General features: G+C 40.3%; 1 protein-coding gene across 5 annotated transcripts in view; it reads left to right on the top strand.

Moving 5' to 3' along the window:
* Nucleotides 1-16,858, top strand: part of RAD52 (RAD52 homolog, DNA repair protein) — a 36,284-nt gene extending 19,426 nt beyond the window's left edge. For 2 of the 5 annotated variants that reach the window (XM_013046419.2, XM_013046418.2), the window contains 6 exons: nucleotides 778-853; nucleotides 13,603-13,799; nucleotides 13,941-14,077; nucleotides 15,048-15,140; nucleotides 15,490-15,705; nucleotides 16,158-16,858. In XM_013046419.2, the coding sequence (XP_012901873.1) occupies nucleotides 778-853; nucleotides 13,603-13,799; nucleotides 13,941-14,077; nucleotides 15,048-15,140; nucleotides 15,490-15,705; nucleotides 16,158-16,219 (781 nt within the window). In that variant the 3' untranslated portion in view covers nucleotides 16,220-16,858. The remainder of the gene's footprint in view (nucleotides 1-777; nucleotides 854-13,602; nucleotides 13,800-13,940; nucleotides 14,078-15,047; nucleotides 15,141-15,489; nucleotides 15,706-16,157) is intronic. The other 3 variants (XM_013046420.2, XM_013046422.2, XM_013046421.2) reach the window with 3 other exon arrangements.
* The last annotated feature ends 300 nt before the right edge of the window (nucleotides 16,859-17,158 follow it).

The following is a 17,158-nucleotide window of genomic DNA, read 5'->3' as shown; positions in this document are numbered from 1 at the left end:
CCCCTCACCGCACTCGTGCTTTCTCAAATAAATAAATAAAATCTAAAAAAAAAAAAAAAAAAAAAAAAAGAATACTATATTCTCTACTCTGTACTTGATTTTGCTCACCCCCATCTCAGTTGTGTGTCTTGGAAACCTTTCCACACGAGGACAGAGATCGCTTTCCCATTCTCTTTAAAACACCTAAACAGTGTTTCCTTGGGTATGTACAACTAAGGTGCATAGAACAGGGTTTTGTTTGTTTTTTTTTTTTACACTTTTTTTGGGAGGTCATACATGGCCTTTGAGAATTGACGTGAATTAAATCACACATGTAATGAACCTACATTAAAAACTTGAGGTGCTCTAACCTGTGCGGGAGGCCAGATGTTCCAAGTAAAGAACTTCAGGCATGGAGGATGGTGTGCCCTAAGTGAGTTGCCCACTATTACTGGGGAATTGGAACCGCCCCTGAAAAAAGAATGGCAGGAGGTAGCTCATGGGGTTTTGCAAATGTTTTCTTAGTCTTTTGGACTTCCCTGCCTCTTGTTGGGGGCAGAGACTGGTGACTGCTGTGCCACATGCTGTACTGAGACCCTCATACAGTGCCTGAAAGTGGCAGGTGCCCAAGAAGTGTCTCTGCATGTATATTGAGGTCCATCTCCTCTGCCGCAGTGGAGAAGCACCTTGCCACAAATGTTGTAACTGTTAACTATGTTCTCTGATATTGACACATAATCATTCTCAACCTGTTTCGTTCTTTCTTTCTTTCTTTCTTTCTTTTTTTCTTACCCTTAGAAGTTTCGGGAATGCACTTGGAAATTGTATTCTGGACAAAGATTATCTGAGGTCACTAAATAAGCTTCCCCGCCAGGTATGTTAGAAATGGATGAATGGAATGCATCACAGTAAAGATAGGACCAGTGCCCCAGGGGCATGGGTTGAGTATCTGGAGGGAGAAAGAAGAAGGGGAGACTCAGCCCTTTTGAGGGTCTGGAATGTGTATTTCAGACTTGTTTGCCTACCAGAGCCAGCAGGAACCAATCACCAAATTTTCCAGCTGAAGAACTTAAAGCCTAGAGAATCCATGCTACTTGTTTTCTGCACAGAGAGCTGTGTTCCAGAATGGTGTGTGAAACCTCCAAAGGAGCACAGAGCTCCCTGCAGCACCCCTCTGGTTCCTTAGAAACACTCAGAAAGAACCTCACCTTCTCAGCCTGCGTCTGCGCTCTAGGGGTCACGGCCTAGGTCCCCTTTTCTCCACCTGAGCCTGTCACATGAGCTGAGCCTTTGGAGGGGGTTCTGGGATTACGCAGCCCTGGACTTGCTCTTGGCGGGGGCTGTGGCAGGTAGTGGTGCATTCCGGTGGGTGGCGAGTGGCTGTTGTCAGAGCCTCCCTGCAGCGCTGCAGCCCAGGGCAGCATTCCCTGGCCTGTCCTTGAGGGCTGCTGGTGGGGGATGCCCTGGCAGAGGGGCGTGGCACTTGGCAGCTGTCAAAACGCCACACTTTCCCTTGTTAAAATCCTTTCTATGTGTTGTTGGCCTCCGTTTGCTTATATCTTGTTAAGGACGTTTGTGTCTGTGTTTATGAGTGATATTAGGGATGTTTTTTTATTGTGGTAAAAAAAATAACAAAAGTTCACCATTTTAGCCATTTTTAAGTGTACAGTTCACTGATGAAATAGATCTCCAGAACTTTTTAATGTTGGGATTCTGCCACTCTATACCCATAAGGACAACTCTCCTTTTTCCCCCCTTCTCAGCCTCTTGTTACCACATTCTACTTCTGGTTCCTATGAATTTCCTGTCTGGTTTATGTTGTCTTAGCACAACGTCCTCAGGTTTCATCTGCGTTGTAGCCTGTGTCAGAATTACTTTCTTTTTTTTGGTGCGTCTGGCTGGCTCAGTAGAGTGTGGGACTCTTGATCTCAGGTTGCTCTACAGCCCCAGGTTAGCTGTGGAGATTACTTAAACATAAAGTCCTTTAAAAAAAAATTACCTTCCTTTTTAAGGCTGAATAATATTCCACTGTAGGTACACACCATATTTTTTAATTTTTTTTAAAGAATTTATTTATTTATTTGTCAGAGAGAGAGAGAGCGAGCACAGGCAGGCAGAGTGGCAGGCAGAGTCAGAGGGAGAAGCAGGCTCCCTGCCGAGCAAGGAGCCTGATGTGGGACTCGATCCCAGGACGCCAGGATCATGACCGGAGCTGAAGGCAGCCGCTTAACCAACTGAGCCACCGAGGCGTCTCCACACCACATTTTCTTTATATTTCCATCATTGGACATTTGGGTGGCTTTCATCTCTTGACTTGGGAATAGTGCTGTTATACACATGGTTTTGCAAATACTTCTTCAAGACCTTCCTTTCAGTTATTTTGGTTATATATCCAGAGGTAGTGTTGCTGGAGCATATGGTAGTATTTTTGTTTTTTTTTAAACAGAGCTGAAGCTCACCACCCTGAGATCAAGACCTGAGCTCAGATCAAGAGTAGGACACTTAACTGACTCAGCCCTCATGTGGTAGTTTTTTGAGGAATTTCCATAGTGTTTTCTGTAGTGGCCACACTAGTGTTCAACCAACAGTGCACAAGTGTTCCCTTTCTCTACAGCCTTACCAACACCTGTTATCTTTTGGGTTTTTTGATAGCAGCCATCCTAGTGGGTGTGAGATGCTATCTTATTGTGGGTTTAATTTGCATTTCTATGATGATGAGTTTTGATGTTGAATGTCTTTTTATATGCTTTTTGGACATTTGTATATCATCTTTGGAGAAATGTCTGTTTCTTTGCCCATTTTTTAATTGGGGATTTTAATATTTTGTTGTTGGGTTGTAGGATTCTGCATATATTCTGAATACTAACACCTTATCAGAGACATGATTGCAGATATTTTTTCCTGTTTCATAGGCTCCCTTTAAAATGTTTAAGTTTGACATTGTCCCATTTATATATTTTTGCTTTGTGTTTTTGGTGTCATATGCAAGAAATCATTGTCAAATCCAATGTCATGAGCTTTTCCCCAATATTTTCTTCTCTGAGTTTTATGGTTTGTGTCTTATGTTTAAGTCTTTAGTCTGTCTAAACTTATTTTTGTTTATGATGTAAGATACCAGTCTAATTCCTTCTTTTGCATGTGGATATCCAGTTTTTTTCAGCATCATTTATTGAAGAGACTCTCTTTTTCCCATTAAGTGGTCTTGGCACGCTTGCCGATATTCATTTGATCATATACGAAAGGGTTTATTTCCGGGCTCTCTATTCCATTGGACTGTGTGTCTGTATTTATGACAGTATGACATTTTTTTTTTTTAAAGATTTTATTTATTTATTGATAGAAATCACAAGTAGATGGAGAGGCAGGCAGAGAGAGAGAGAGGGAAGCAGGCTCCCTGCTGAGCAGAGAGCCCGATGCGGGACTTGATCCCGGGACCCCGAGATCATGACCTGAGCCGAAGGCAGCGGCTTAACCCACTGAGCCACCCAGGCGCCCCAGTATCATATCATTTTGATCACAGTTTATTTTGAAATGAGAAGGTATGAATCCTTCAACTTTGTTCTTTTTCAATGTTGTTTTCACTATTTGAAGTCCTTTGAGATTCCATATGAATTTTAGGATGAAATTTTTTTTGTTTATGCAAATAATGCTATGGGAATTTGGATAAGGTTTGTATTGAATAAGTAGTTTGGGGATCTTAACCATATTAAATTTTATGAACATGGGGTGTCTTTCCATTTATTTGTTGCTTCTTTAATTATTTTCAGCAACCTTTTTGCAGTTTTCAGTGTAGAAGTCTTTCACATTCGTGGTAGTTAGGTTTATTATTAAGTATTTTGTTCTTTTTGATGCTATTGTAGATGGATTGTTTTCTTCATTTTCCTTTTGGATTGTTCATTACTAGTGTACAGACAGAAGTGATTTTTGTGTGTTGATTTTGTATACTGCAACTTTTTATTCTAACAATTTATTCTAGCAATTTTTTTGTAGTCTCTAGGGTTTTCTGCACATGAGATCATGTCATCTGCATCTAGAGATAATTTGACTTCTTTTCCACTTTATTTCTTTTCCTTGCCTAATTGCTCTGGCTAGATTTCCAGTATGTGAGTATGAGTAGTGAGAGTGGGCATCCTTGCCTTGCTTCTGATATTATAGGAAAAGCTTTCAGTCTTTCACCATTGAGTATGTTGTTAGTGGTGCGTTTTTCATATATGGCCCTCATGATGTTGAGGTATATTCTTTCTATTCCTAGTTTGTTGAATATTTTTATTGTGAAAAGGTATTGAGTCTTACCAAATCCTTTTTCTGCATTAATTGAGATTAGCATGTGCTTTTGTCCCTTCTTTCTGTTACTGTAGTGCATCACATTGATTGATTTGTGGAGTTGAACCATCCTTACATCCTATGAATAAATACCCCTTGGTCATGGTGTATAATTCTTTTAATGTGCTATTAAATTTGGTGTGCTAGTATTTGGAAGATTTTTTAAAAAATAATTTTTAGTAAATTAATTTATTTGAGAGAGAGAGAGTGAGCACACATGCATGAGCTGGGGGAGGGGCAGAGAGAGGGAGAGAAGTGGATTCCCTGCAGAGCATGGAGTCCAACCTGGGGCTTAGTACCATGACACCTGAGATCATGATCTGAGCTGAAATCAAGAGTCAGCTGCTTATCTGTCTGAGCCACTCAGGTGCCCCTGGAGGATCTTTGTATTAATATTCGTAATATTTTTCCGTAGTTTTCTCAAAGTGTTTTTCTCTTGTAGTATCACTGGTTTTTTTGTTTGTTTTATTTTTATTAAGTTTTTTAAAATTTTAATTTCAGTCCAGATAACATATAGTGTTACATTAGTTTCAGATGTACAATATAGTGATTCAACAATTCTATATATTACTCAGTGCTCATCACGATAAGTGTTATGTAGTGTCATTGTTTGACTTTGGTATCTTAGTAGTAATACTGACCTTATAGAATGAGCTTGGAAGTGTTCCCTCCACTTTAGTTTTTGGAAGCGTTTGAGGAGGATTGCTGTTAATTCTTTAAATGTTTGGTAGAATTCTCCCACAAAGCCAGTTAGTTCTGGGGTTGTTGGTGGTGGTAGGTTTTGGAATACTGATTTAACCTCCTAACTAGTTATTGGTCTGTTCAGATTGTCTGTTTCTTCAGTCTGGTAGGTTGTATGTGTCTAGGAATTTGTCAATTTCTTCTAGGTTATTTGATTTGTTTGTATATAATTGTGCAGAGTATTCTTTTTTTTAAAAGATTTTATTTATTTATGTGACAGAGAGAGAACATACACAAGCAGGCAGAGCAGCAGGCAGAGGGAAAGGGAGAAGCAAGCTCCCTGCTGAGCAGGGAGCCCAACATGGGGCTCTGTCTCAGGCCCCTGGGATCATGACCTGAGCCAAAGGCAGAGGCTTAACTGACTGAGCCACCCAGACGCCCCTGGTCAGGGTAGTCTTATAATCTTTTTAATTTCTGTGGCATCAGTAGTAATGTCCCTATTTTCTGATTCTAGTTATTTGAGTCTTCTCTCTTTCTTTTCTAGTTAATCTAGTTAAGAGTTTATCAATTTTGTGGATCTTTTCAAAAAATTGTTTTGTCCCTTATTTCTTCCTATTGCATTTCTGTTCTCTGTCATGTATCTCCATTTCTTTCATTTTCTCACTAGCTCATGTCCGCTATAAATCTACCTGTTAGCACTGCTTTTGCTTCATATCATAACTTTTGGTGTTTCTTATTTTCATTTGTCGCAAGATACTTTCTAAATTCCTTTTTGACTTGTTCTTTGACCCATTGGTTATTTAAGAGTGTACTGTTAATTTCCACATTTGTGGATTTCCCACTTTTTCCTTCTGCTATTGATTTCTGGTTTCATTCCATTGTGATCAGTCAGCATACTTTGTATGATTTCTGTATCCAATTGTTTAAGACTTGTTTTGTTGCCTAACATGTGGTCTCCCCTGGAGAATATTTCATGTGTACTTGAGAAGAATTTATAACCTACTGTTGTTGGGTGGAGTATTCTGTATATGTCGTTTATATACATATATATATATATATATATATATGTATACATATATGTATATTCTGTATATGTCGTTTAGGTCCATTTGGCTTATAATGTTCAGATCCTCTATTATTAATCTTCGGTTTATTCTACCCATTATTGGAGGTAGAATATTAAAGTTTTCTGCTATTATTATATTTTGTTGCTGTCTATTTCTCTTTCCAGTTCTGAGAAAGTTTCCTTTATATATTTAGGAGCTCTGGTGTTTAACAATTACAAATATTTGTAATTGTTATACATATTAAGTGAATTGACCCTTTTATCATTATATAATGTTCTCCTTGTCTCTTGTTACAATTTTTTTTACTTGAAGTCTGTTTTGCCTGGTATTAGTATAGCTCATCCTGCTCTCCTTTGGTACCAGTTACATATCTTTTCTCATCCTTTCACCTTTAGCCTGTGTCCTTAGATCTACAGTGAGACTCTAATAAAAAGCATATAATTTTACATCTGTCCAGCCAATCTATGTCATTTGATTGGGGTGTTTAATCCATTTACATTTAAAGTATTACTGTTAGAGAACAACTTATTGTTGCCATTTTGTTGTTGTCTTATAGCTTTTTTTGTCCCTCCTTTCCTCCCTTACTGCCTTCCTTTGTGTTTTGTTTTACTTTTGGGTAGTGACATGATTTGATTTCCTTCATACTTCCTTTTGTGTATATTCTAGAGATAATTTCCTTGTGATTATTATTGCAATTATAAAATATCTTAAAGTTGCAGCATTCATTCTGTTTTAAACTGATAACAAGTTCACTTGCATACAAAAACTATTCCTTTTTTTAAAAAATTTTATTTATTTGAGAGAGAGTGAGAGAGGGCACAAGTTGGGAGTGGGTAGAGGCAGAGAGAGGGAGAAGCAGACTCCCCACTGAGCAGGGAGACTGCCATGTGGCTGGATCCCAGGACCCTGGGATCATGACCTGAGCTGAAGGCAGTTGCTTAACTAGCTTAACTAAGTGTAATTAGTGGCTTCCCAGGTGCCCCCAAATCTATTCCTTTACAACTCCACACCTGCTCCACCTTATCTCATTGATGTTAGAGACTACATCTTTATATATTGTATATATATATACAATATATATACAGAGATTTACAGTTATAAAAACTATAGTTGTTTTAAAAACTTCTATATTCATTATATAGTTTTAATAGTTTTTTCATTTAAATTCTGTGTACCAAAAGGATATTAATTCAGGCTTTATATTTATCTATGTATTTACCTTTACTGGAGAACTTACTATATTTGTGTAGCCTTGTATTAGTGTCTAGCATCTTTTTTTTTCTCTGAAGAACTCCTTTTAGCATTTCTCGTGGAGCAGGTCTAGTGGAAATGAACTCCCCCTGCTTTTGTTTTTATGTAAAAGTCTTAATTTCTCTATTTTTGAAGGATAGTTTTGCTGGATACAATATTGTTGGCTGAGCTTTTTTCTTTCAGCACTTTCAATATATTATCCCATTCTGTTCTGTCTGGTAAGAGGAAATCTAATAATCTTATGGAGGCTTTCTTGTATGTGATGATTTTCTTTTCTCTTGCTGCTTTCAAGATTTCTCTTTGTCTTTTGACTTTTTAGAAATTGAGATATAATTGCAATATAACATTATTTTAGTTTCAGGTATACAGCATAATGATTTGATATTTGTATATATAATGAAATGACCATTATATATAAGTCTAGTTAACATCTATCACCAAAGCTAGTTACAAATTTTTTTTAGAACCTCCAAGATTTACTTTTAGCGATTTTCAAATATATATTAGTAGCTGTAATCACTGTGCCGTATACTATATTCCCATGACTTACAACTGTAAGTTTGTACTTTTTCACATCCTCCACCCCTATTTTGCCTGACACCTGCCTCTCCCTGGCAACCACCAATCTATTCTCTGTACCTATGAGCTCTTTTTCTTTTTTTCCCCCAGATTCCACATATAAGTGAGATGATATGGTGTTTGTCTTTCTCTGATTTATTTCACTTAGCCTAATGCCCTCAGGGTGCATCCATGTTATGGGAAATAAAAGATTTCCTTCTTTATGGCAGAACAATATTCCATTATGTATTTACTACATTTTCTGCATCCATTTATCCGTGGATGGAGACTTAGGTTATTTCTGTACCTTGGCTATTGAAAATAATACCACAGTGGACATGGAGTACAGATAGCTTTTCGAGTTAGTGTTTTTGTTTTCTTTGGCTAAATACCCAGAAGTGGAATCGGTGGATCACATGGTAATTCTATTTTTAATTTTTTGAGGAACCTTCATAGTGTTTTCCACAGTGGCTGCCCCCATTTTCATTCCCACCAACAGTGCACAAGGGTTCATCTTTCTCCACGTCCCCTCCAACACTTCTTTCTTACCTTTTTGATAATAGCCACTCTGACAGGTATCTCATTTTGGTTTTGATTTGCATTTCCCTGATGGTTCGTGATGTTGAGTATCATGTGTCTGTTGCCCATCTTTGTGTCTTCTTTGGAAAAATGTCTGTATAGACCCTGTGCCATTTTTAATTCGATTATTTGCTGTTTTTGCTAGTGAGTTGTGTAATATTTTGGATATTAACCCCTTATCAGTTATATTGTTTACAAATATTATGTATATAATATTTATATTTATACAAATATTTATACAATATTTGTAATATTGTATATTTACAAATATATGTAATATATGTAAAATTTGTATTACCTTTTCATGTTGGCAGTTTCTGTTGCTGTGCAGAAGCATTTTAGTTTGTTGTTGTTTTTAAAGATTTTATTCATTTATTTGACAGAGAGAGAGATCACAAGTAGGCAGAGAGGCAGGCAGAGAGAGAGGGGGAAGCAGGCTCCCTGCTGAACAGAGAGCCCGATGCGGGGCTCGATCCCAGGACCTTGGGATCATGACCTGAGCTGAAGGCAGAGGCTTAACCCACTGAGCCACCCAGGAGCACAGAGGCATTTTAGTTTGATGGAGTTGCGCTTGTTTGTTTTTTGCTTTTGTTGGCTTTGTTTTTGTGTCAGATCCAAAAAGTCATCACCAAACCCAGTGTTACGGAGCTTATGTCCTGTATTTTCTTCTAGGAGTTTTATAGTTTCAGGTCTTAACACAAGTCTGTACTTCATTTTGAGTATATTTGTGTATTGTGCCAGATAGTGGTCTAGTTTAATTCTTTAGCATGCGCTGTCCAGTTTTCCCAACACCATTTGTGGAAGAGACTGTCCTTTCTACATTGTACCTTCTTGGCTTTGTCATAAATTTGTTGATCGTATAAACATGGGTTTCTTTCTGAGCTATTTTGTTCCCTTGTTTTAGGTTCCTGTATTTATGTCAGTAGCATGCTGTTTTGATTACTGTACTTTGTAGTGTAGCTTGAAATCCAGTAGCATGATGCCTTCCACTTGTTCTCAGGTTTGCTTTGGCTGTTCAGAGTCTTTTGCGGTTCCATACAAATTGTAGGATTGTTTGTTGTGTTTCTGTGGAAAATGCCATTGGATTGCACTGAATCTGTAGATTATTTTGGTTTGTTTGGAGATTCTAACAATATTAATTTTTCCAGTCCACAGCATGGAATATGTTTCCATTTATTCTTTAGTTTCTTTCATCAGTCTTACAGTTTTCACAGTTACATGTCCTTTACCTCCTTGGTTCCTTTATTGCTAAATGTTTTATTCCTTTTGTTGCAATTATAAATAGGTTTGTTTCCTTAATTTCTCTTTCTGGTAGTTTGTTTATTAGTGTACCATCTTTGACTTCTGGCCATTTGATTATATGAGCCTTTTGCGTTTATCCTAGGTTTAGTTTTTTGAGCTTCTTGAATTTGTGTGTCTTCTCTTTCCTCAGATTTTCGAAGTTCTAAGCCATTAATTCCTCATATAATCTCTCTGCCCCTTTCTTTTTCTGAGACTCTTAATACATAGTGTGACAACTGTCCTAGAGGCCCCTTAGGCTCTGTCATGTTTCTTCATTCTTCTTTTTGCTTTCTGATGAGATGATTTCAAATTATCTGTCTTCTTGTTGCTGATTCTTTCTTCTGTCAGTTCAAGTCTGCTGTAAAATCCCTCTAGTTACTTTTTCAGCTCTTACTATATTTTTCAGTTCCAGAACCTGTTGGCTGTTTTTCTTTGTTGATATTCTTCTCATTTCATTCATGCATAATTTTCTTGATTTCATTTAGTTGTGTGTTTGCTCTCTTAGCTGATTAGGCATCTTTATGACCATTATTTTAAATTCATTGTTAGGTACCACGTAGATTGCATTTTGGGAGGGTCAGGTCAATTTTTGGTTTCATTTTGTTCCTTTGTTTGGACCACATTTCCCTATTTCTTTCTATGCCTTGTGATCTTTTGTTGAGATGTGGCATTTGAGGAAACAACCACCTGTCCCAGTCTTTATGTATTGCTTTTGTGGAGGGGAAGACCTTTACCAGTAAGCCCAGCTAGAGGTCCTAGGACCTCTCAAACCTTTTGTGATCTCCTTCTCCTTCTGGCATCTGACTGCGTCACTGTAGCTCCAGTGTGGTCTGGTGCTCATCTCTGTTTCTAGTGACTCTTAAACTCTGCTGGTCCCATCAGTGTGCTGAGTCAGGGAGACAGAAACCAGTGCCTCGGGCAGCTCCCAGACAAGCCACAACAGTGGAGGCATAGTCTACTCTTGTGTTTTCATCCCCGGAGGAGAGCTCAGGATGGGAAGTTTCCTCCTGGTTGTACTGCTCTATGCTGGGTGAGGGCAGGGGTGTGAGTGGGCGTGCAAAATAACATGAATTTTCCTACCCCTTTTACTGGAATCCTGTCTTTTTTTTTTTTTTTTCCTTATCTTGGTTTTATGCTGGCCTGAGTCCTGTAGCTTCTCAGCTGGTCGCTGGGGTTCTCACAAAGGTATTCTAGTCTGTGTCTAGTTAGGTAGTCTAACTAGATGCAGGGTCTACTCTGTAACTTAACTCAGTGTCTCTAGGAGGAGGGGGCACCTGGAGCTTTCGAGTATACCATTTTGATAACATCCTTCTCCTTTTCTCCTTTCCTTTTCTTACTCTATTATTTTTTAAAAGATTTAAAAAAATGAAGTGCAACATATACACAGAAAACTACCTAATTCATAATAGCACAGTCTGATGACTTTTTAGAAGTGAACAGTTACTTATCTCCCAGATAAGAAACTAAAACTTACCAGCATCCCAGGGCCCCATTTGCCCCTCCCATTCACTACCTTGACTTCTCTTTTGAAAAGGAAATGTTGTCCTGACTTCTCTATTCTGACTTTCAGTGTCTTAGGATTTTTTTCTTTCTTTTCTTAAAAAGTGATCTCTGCACCCAATGTGGGGTTCCAACTTGCAACCCCGAGATCAAGAGTTGGATGTTCTCATGACTGAACCAGCCAGGTGCTCCAGCCTTGTAGATTTTTCCCCGTTTTTGAACTTCAGATAAATGAAATTGTTCTTTATAAAAATTCACTTAAGTATTAAGATGTACATGTAAACATGTAGAAAAGTACATGCATCATACATATTCAGTGTGATGAACACATCCACCTAACCAGCATCTAAATCAACATAAAATATTGCCAGCGTCCCTGAAGTCTCAGTAGCGTCCCTTCAAGTCATTGCCAAGGCCTCCCCTTGTCATTACTACTACGGGAAACCACTTTGAGCAGCATAAATTAGTTTGGATTCCTTGTACGTTTGGGAGTCCAAATATACGGACTATTTTGTGTTTGGCTTTCATTCAGCGTGTTTGCGAGATTCATTCATGTTGCATGTAGCATTTCCATTGTATACTTTTCTATCACATGAGCATAGCACAACTCATTTGTCCATTCTGACTTTAACAGACATTGGAGTTTTCTGGGTAGTTGTTGGTTGTTTTGAATTGAGCTGCTATTAGCATCCTTGTACACAGCTTTTGGTGCACCCACAACCACACACACACACACACACACACACACACATTTGTCTTGGGGATTCCTGGGTCAGGTCAGAGGACAGCATGTTTCATTTTGGCAGATTCTTCCAGTTTTCCAGTGTGGTCGTACAAATTCACACACCTGCATGGCACTGTACAACTGCAGCTGTTCCACATCCTTGACAGTACTTAGCATTGTGAGTCTTTTAAGCTTTTTTCAAAGCTCACTTTTTCCCTATTTTTCCCCCTTGCAGTAAAATATACATAACAAAATTTACTATGTTGGGGTGCCTGGGTGGCTCAGTTGGTTAAGTGTCTGCCTTCAGTGCAGGTCATGATCCCGGGGTCCTGGGATCAAGTTCCACAAGATCCCACAGAGCTGGGATCAAGTCCCAAGCTTTGCCTGCTGCCCCCCCTGCTTGTGCTCTTTCTGTCTGTCAAATAAGTAAATAAAATCTTTAACAAAATAACAAAAAAACCACCCCAAATTTACCATCTTAACCATTTTAGGTAGACAGAGGTAGTGAATACCTTTGTCATCAGCACCATCCGTCTCTATAATTCTTTTCTTGTAAAACTGAAACTGTAATGACAGCTCCCTGCTTCCTCTTCCCCGCGGCCCCTGGCAAGCACTATTCTACTTTGTCTTGCTTTTTTACTCTAAGTCCATCCCTCATATAAATGGAATCATACATATTTGCCCTTTTGTGACTGGCCCTAATTTCACTTAGCAAATGTCCTCAGTGCTCATTCTTGTAGCACAAGCTCATTTATTTTATTTTTTAAGTAAAAATACATTACTATTATTTTTAATCTCTTCCCCCAACATGGGGGCTCGAACTCATGATCCCGAGATCAAGAGTAGCCTATCAACTAAGCCAGCCAGGTGCGCCAAGTTCCTTTATTTTGAACCTACTTACTTACTTTCCAATGTAGATAAGAAATTTCATAATACAGTTGTCATTTTTAGGTTGTCTTTATCAAAATGTGGTCATCTCAATTTCTCCTTTTCAATTATTCTATCAATATGAATTGAGGGAGAAGTTCTCCCAAGCGAAAAGCTCTGGGTTTCTGTAGTGCCTTAGGGCTTGGAAGTAGAGCACTGTGCCCAGTGCCATGAACTATCATTAGTTTTCACGTTTGGTGAGATGCAGGAATGAGCCCAAGTTGGAGATTCCCAGGAGCCTTAGCTAGCACCCTGCATCCGGGCTTTGCAAGTTTTCTTCCTCTCATTGGAAGCAACCCGAGGCTTCTTCAGGGATGAGTGTTGTATTTAGGGGGAGGTCCTAGGAGAAAGGGCAGAGAAGGGGTAGGCCTCCACAGATTACATATGATCATTTCCATGAAAAGAGTGAAAAAGTAGATAGCGTCAGACTGATCCAGCTGACGAGAGATTCAAATTAGGGTCTATCGACCATTTGCCCTGGATCATAAAGGTAATCCTTTTTATCAAAACTTGATCAATACAAAATGGTGTAAAGTAGAACATGAAATTGTTTTACTGTAATAAAAATACTAGGTGAAGTGTGGATCCATTGTCTGAGCTTTTCAGGACCTAGAGGGAATGATGGATCGAGGACTATCAAATGCCATTTTTCAGGAATCTAGATCATTGAGACAGGGCCAAGGAAGGGCAAGTGTGGCTGGAAGAAGTTACTTACCCCCTTTCTGTCCTTAGTTGCCTCTTGAAGTGGATTTAACAAAAGCAAAAAGACAAGATTTTGAACCATCTGTGGAACAAGCGAGATACAGCAGCTGCCGGCAGAACGTGGCTCTGGGGTCCCCCAAACCACAGGAGGTGACCTCCCCTTGCAGACCGAGCCGCTTGGGTGATCCGCACGCTGTGGGGCAGGAAGAGAAGGCCAGCGGCTCCCGGTACGGTCATGGTTCCCTCCCTCTCTTCTCTTCCCCGCGGGGTGGAACTACCTCCCGGTTCACCGCCTGAGCCGGCGCATTGGGTGCTGGTCGCTACGCGGGCCCCGGATCACCCCAGCTTGTTCTCTCGTGGTGCTCAAGTCTGACCGCAGCCGAGAGCGAGGCCACCTACCAGCGGAAGCTCCGGCAGAAGCAGCTGCAGAAGCAGTTCCGGGAGCAAATGGAGAAGCAGCAGCAAGTTCAACTGTCTGCTCGGGAGGTTGAGAAGAAGACTCAGGGTGTGTGAGAAGGGTGGGGGCCGGGGTTGGGGCCGAGCAGACCTCAGTAGGACTTCTCTCGGGTTCCCCGCAGGTTAGAGGAGTCTAAGCACCTAAGATCATTTCCCCATTTTTCAAGACATTCCTCTTTTTCTTTTTCTTTTTTTTTTTTTTTAAGGGAAGGAAATGGCCCTTGAGGGAAACTAGAACTAGAAATTTCAGGGTAGAGAACATTTCTCTCAGGTACTTTGGCCGTGTCTGCTAGAATAAAGCCTTTCTGAGTGATCTGTGAAGAGAAGGCGGAATGGTTTGAGGATAGTGGGGGCTTTTGGCCATGCTTCAGCTGTGAACTTCAGTTTATTCGAGGCCAACTTAGTAGTAGCACAGACTTTTTTGTCTTTCCCAGAGTAGAAACGAAGAAGGGGCTTATCCCAGACCAGCTGGACTTTTGCCCAGCTTCTCTCTAAGATTCAGAGGACTTTCTTCGCGTTTATGTCATTAATATTCCCCTCAGCACTGGCAGGCTTAAACTAGTGTAGGGGGAAGAAAACTTACGGTGGTGGGGATGTTCTTAATAGTAACCTTTATTCTGGATCTTGAGCTTCCAGGCCACCGAAGCTCCCGGCAGGAAGGCTGCAGGGAAGTGACCTCCCACAGCCAGAGCCGCAGTTTCCATTGGTTTTACATTTTGAATTTCTGCTTAAGATTTTTTTTGAGGAAAAAAAAAAAGGACGAGATAGCTTCTAATAATAACCTATTTTTGCTGCTTAAGGAGAAATGAACTCTTTAACTCCGTTCCCCAATTTGGTGAGAAGAAAAAAGTCTTTCTAGTCTCGTAGATCTATCTGCAGGCGGGGACGGGATCAGGAATCTTCTCTGCTCCTCGCTGTGCTAGAAACTGGTGTGACTCCAGCAGCTTTGCTCTTCTGAGGCTCTCTCCAACAGTTAAGTGATTCTGTGACTTTGTCCTCCCCACCCCCCCACCCCCCAGTGACTCTGGCAGCACCTCCAGCACCTCCTCTGACGCACAGCACCCCTGTGACTGCCGTTTCTGAACCACTCGCAGAGAAAGACTTCCTTACAGGTCGGTAAGAGCTACGGGTATGACTTAAGCATTGATCAGTAAGTACCTACAACATGCGCTTTTGGCATAAAAAAAAAAAATCTTCATTTTTATCTGTTTTATAGTCCCATGAAGTTTTGGGGAAAAAAAGGGAGCCCAATGGACTGATGGCAGGTCTGAGGACACACACTTGGCTCCTCTATTGGCCTAAGAGAAGCTCCAGTGTACTTTCAGGGGTAGGGGAAGGAGAAATGCCAGGAGCTGTCCCAGTCCACATGTGACGTAGGATTTCTTAGGACCAGCTTTCCCCAGCGCTTTATGTGAAAACACTGGGCGATGCTGCATTTTCCCATGATCTTGGTCCTTGCAGACAGTCTTGGAATGTGGGATATGGATCCAGATGCAGGTGACAGTGATGTCAGGCCCTTGTCTAAACCAGAACTGCTCCAGACCTCTGCTATACCAGCTCTGAAGAACCAGAGGATGACTTGGGACAGGACCCCACAGAACATGTGCCACCGGAATCCACAAGCAAAATCGGGACCCTCCCATTTCCAAACTCACAACCTCAACCGAGATGTAACAGGTAGTGAAGTGTTTAGGAACAAAAATTAAAAGAACTTGGGCTTGATTCTATGCCTTTTAAAGGAAGAATGATATTCCATTTGAAGAAGTTGGGTACTGTCTTGCCAGAGGAACAGCGGTCTAAGAAAATGACAAGTAACTGGTTTGAGCCACAACTTTTCCTTTGAGTTCCTGACTAGAGGTGCAACCCCTCGTAACCCTTGATAGTAGTAGGAAGCTCAACCATGAACTGAATGAAGAGCTTTTCCTCATTAAAGTAGGCCCATCGTGTTTGGTTACTACAACTTGATCTAGCGTTGACGGAGGGCTCTGCCCTCGTAACAGTTTTCATTCTTGGCTTTTTAGCTTAAGTTAGGATTGTTAACTAACAGAGTTCAGAAATCACTAGCTGTCAGTTTATTTCTTACTTGGAAAATAATAGCAGCCACATTTAAATTATTTTTTCTCCCGTAGGAAACTGTGATATCACTGGGAAGAACCAGGACTTGAAGAAAAGGAAATTGGATCCATCTTAATGGAGGCTCAGGTCACATCCTTGACTTTGTCAGAAAGGAACTTTGAAAAACTACTTTTTCGCCATAAAACTGTTCATCGTTCCTAGGGAATGAGCTTTATTTCCAAGGATTTGCCTTGCTTCAACTTAACCAGAGGATCTGACTGTTGGAACTTGCCGCAGATAAAGCTGAGCAGTCAAAACCACGCTTACACCCTGCAGGGGAAGGCTCAGAGATGAACCACCTTTTCTTTGGCTCTTGAGGTTCTTCACTATTTATTGCTAAGGTGCTGTGTTAGTATGTATAGAAATTTTAGGAATGCCCAGTGGCTACCTGTCCTGTAAGCAACAGAAGCCGTACTACTAAGCACCAACTTTTACAACTGCCTACATGGAACTGTAACGTCTGCCGCCTTTCACCGTGGGGCTCGGTGTTACTGTTGTCCACAACTGTGTTGTGTATCCTCCTGAGAACAAAAGCTACAGCGGCGTTTAGCTACCTTGCAATCCTGGCTGCAGTCTTCATCTATGATAATCTCTCGTTTATAGGTTTATGGTGTCACTATCCTGCAGTTTTTTTCCTGATCAAGGAAATGATTGAAGGCCAAAGAAAAGGCATTTTTAAGACAGCAAAATAAATTCTTTCCTCTGTAACAAAAAACACAAGTAGGTGTTTGTATTTCTCCATTTCAGATGTGAGATATAACCCATCTTAACTTGGGTTTTTTTCATAGTTTTAAATGTTTCATAACCCCCTGCCCCCATGATGAATTTGCAGGTTCTTTTTAAGATGCATCTTGGGCTGTGCCTTTCATCTAATCTTCAAGCTGTGGCTTTTATTAATTTTTAGATCACAGATCCATTTGTGGGAAGCTATGAACCCGAGGCAGGGCACTCCTTTAACCTACAGGAAGGCAGTCAGCCATTTCTATTCCCTTGGAAGATGAAAAGGCTGTAGCTT

This window comes from Mustela putorius, unplaced genomic scaffold, assembly GCF_011764305.1.
Source record: "Mustela putorius furo isolate JIRA1106 unplaced genomic scaffold, ASM1176430v1.1 tig00003988_pilon_pilon_pilon, whole genome shotgun sequence".
Lineage (NCBI taxonomy): Eukaryota > Metazoa > Chordata > Mammalia > Carnivora > Mustelidae > Mustela > Mustela putorius.
The sequence above is the reverse complement of the archived record's forward strand: the minus strand, read 5'-3'. Positions and strand labels throughout refer to the sequence as shown.